The sequence below is a fragment of the Ammodytes marinus genome (genome assembly GCF_949987685.1).
Source record: "Ammodytes marinus genome assembly, chromosome: 16".
Classification (NCBI taxonomy): Eukaryota; Metazoa; Chordata; class Actinopteri; order Uranoscopiformes; family Ammodytidae; genus Ammodytes; species Ammodytes marinus.
Window position 1 is genome coordinate 2,259,388 of NC_137220.1, and position 1,162 is coordinate 2,260,549.

General features: G+C 45.0%; 1 protein-coding gene across 1 annotated transcript in view; it reads left to right on the forward strand.

Annotated features, from left to right (window-relative positions):
• The window catches only part of LOC307262964 (ataxin-2-like protein), a gene marked incomplete at its 3' end in the record, with an annotated part of 16,136 nt that overhangs the window by 14,021 nt on the left and 953 nt on the right, over positions 1-1,162 (forward strand). The window contains 2 exon segments of the mRNA XM_080043985.1: positions 34-308; positions 1,069-1,138. Coding sequence (XP_079900111.1) covers positions 34-308; positions 1,069-1,138 — 345 coding nt within the window.

Consider the following 1,162-nt stretch of genomic DNA (forward strand, 5'->3'; position numbering starts at 1 on the left):
AAAAAAATTTAAAAATTCTTTCCCTCTCTTTAGCTCCAGCCCAGTCTCTCTCCATCAGCGAGTCCTGCCTCATCCGACCCTCCTCAGCTGGGCTCCCCCTCTCCCTCTCTCTCCCCCACTCCTCCTAAGCCTGTACTGACCCCCTCTGGAGACCCCCAGGGGAACACCGAGGGATCTAACCCCCAAAACAAGCCCCTATCTCTGGGTACTACTGGCTCAGATGGAGGGTTGCAACCTGGAGCTCAGAGCAGTGAGGATGTGTGTTCAGAAGGGAATGATCGGACGGATGCTCAGTCCCCAGCTATAGTGTAAGTGACTGATGTAACTACTGTAGTGTGTGTGTGTGTGTGTGTGTGTGTAAGTGTGTGTGTGTAAGTGTGTGTTTGTGTCTGTCTGTGTGTGTGTGTGTTTGTGAGAGTGAGTCAGTGTGTGTGTGTTTGTGTCTGTGTGTGTGTGTGTGTGTGAGAGTGTGAGTGTGTGTATGTGTGTTAACTCAGTGGTAGCTACTAATTTAACATGGTGGTACGATGTCCTACAGTAAAGATAGATCGAACCAGTAACCATGAGGTTGCTGGTTCGATCCCCGGCATCTGAAAGGAGGGTGTTACCTCAGAATTGTATTAACAGTTAGGTAATGCTTAGTAAATGCTTATACTAGACAAACCTTTTGGGCGACTGTGTCTCAGTTGGTAGAGCGGGTCAGCCGATGATCAAAGGGTTGGAGGTTCGATCCCCACCCTGCTGCCACCTGTGTCATAGTTGTTGTGTCCTTGGGCAAGACACTTCACCCAACTTGCCTCGTGTGAATGTCGATAGTTAGCTGCTGCTATCGGTGTATGAATGTGTGTGTGAATGGTAACGTGGGAAAGGAAAACAGGTCTCCCTTGTAAAAGAGTCTTCGGTCTCAAAGGGATTTACCTGTAGAAATAAAGGTTAAAAAAAAAAAAAAAAAAACTTAATTAAGCATGTACTAACAGTTAATCAATGAACCCTTCTTGTAAAGTGTTAGCTGTATATTTTGTAGCTGAATGACATTTTTCTTTTTCATTTTCTTTTTCTTTTCTCCAGGCAAGTGAAAAACTCAACTTTGAACCCAAATGCAAAAGAATTCAATCCGATCAAAGTCAACACAGTCCCGGTAAGTTCGTATCAAAACACACTT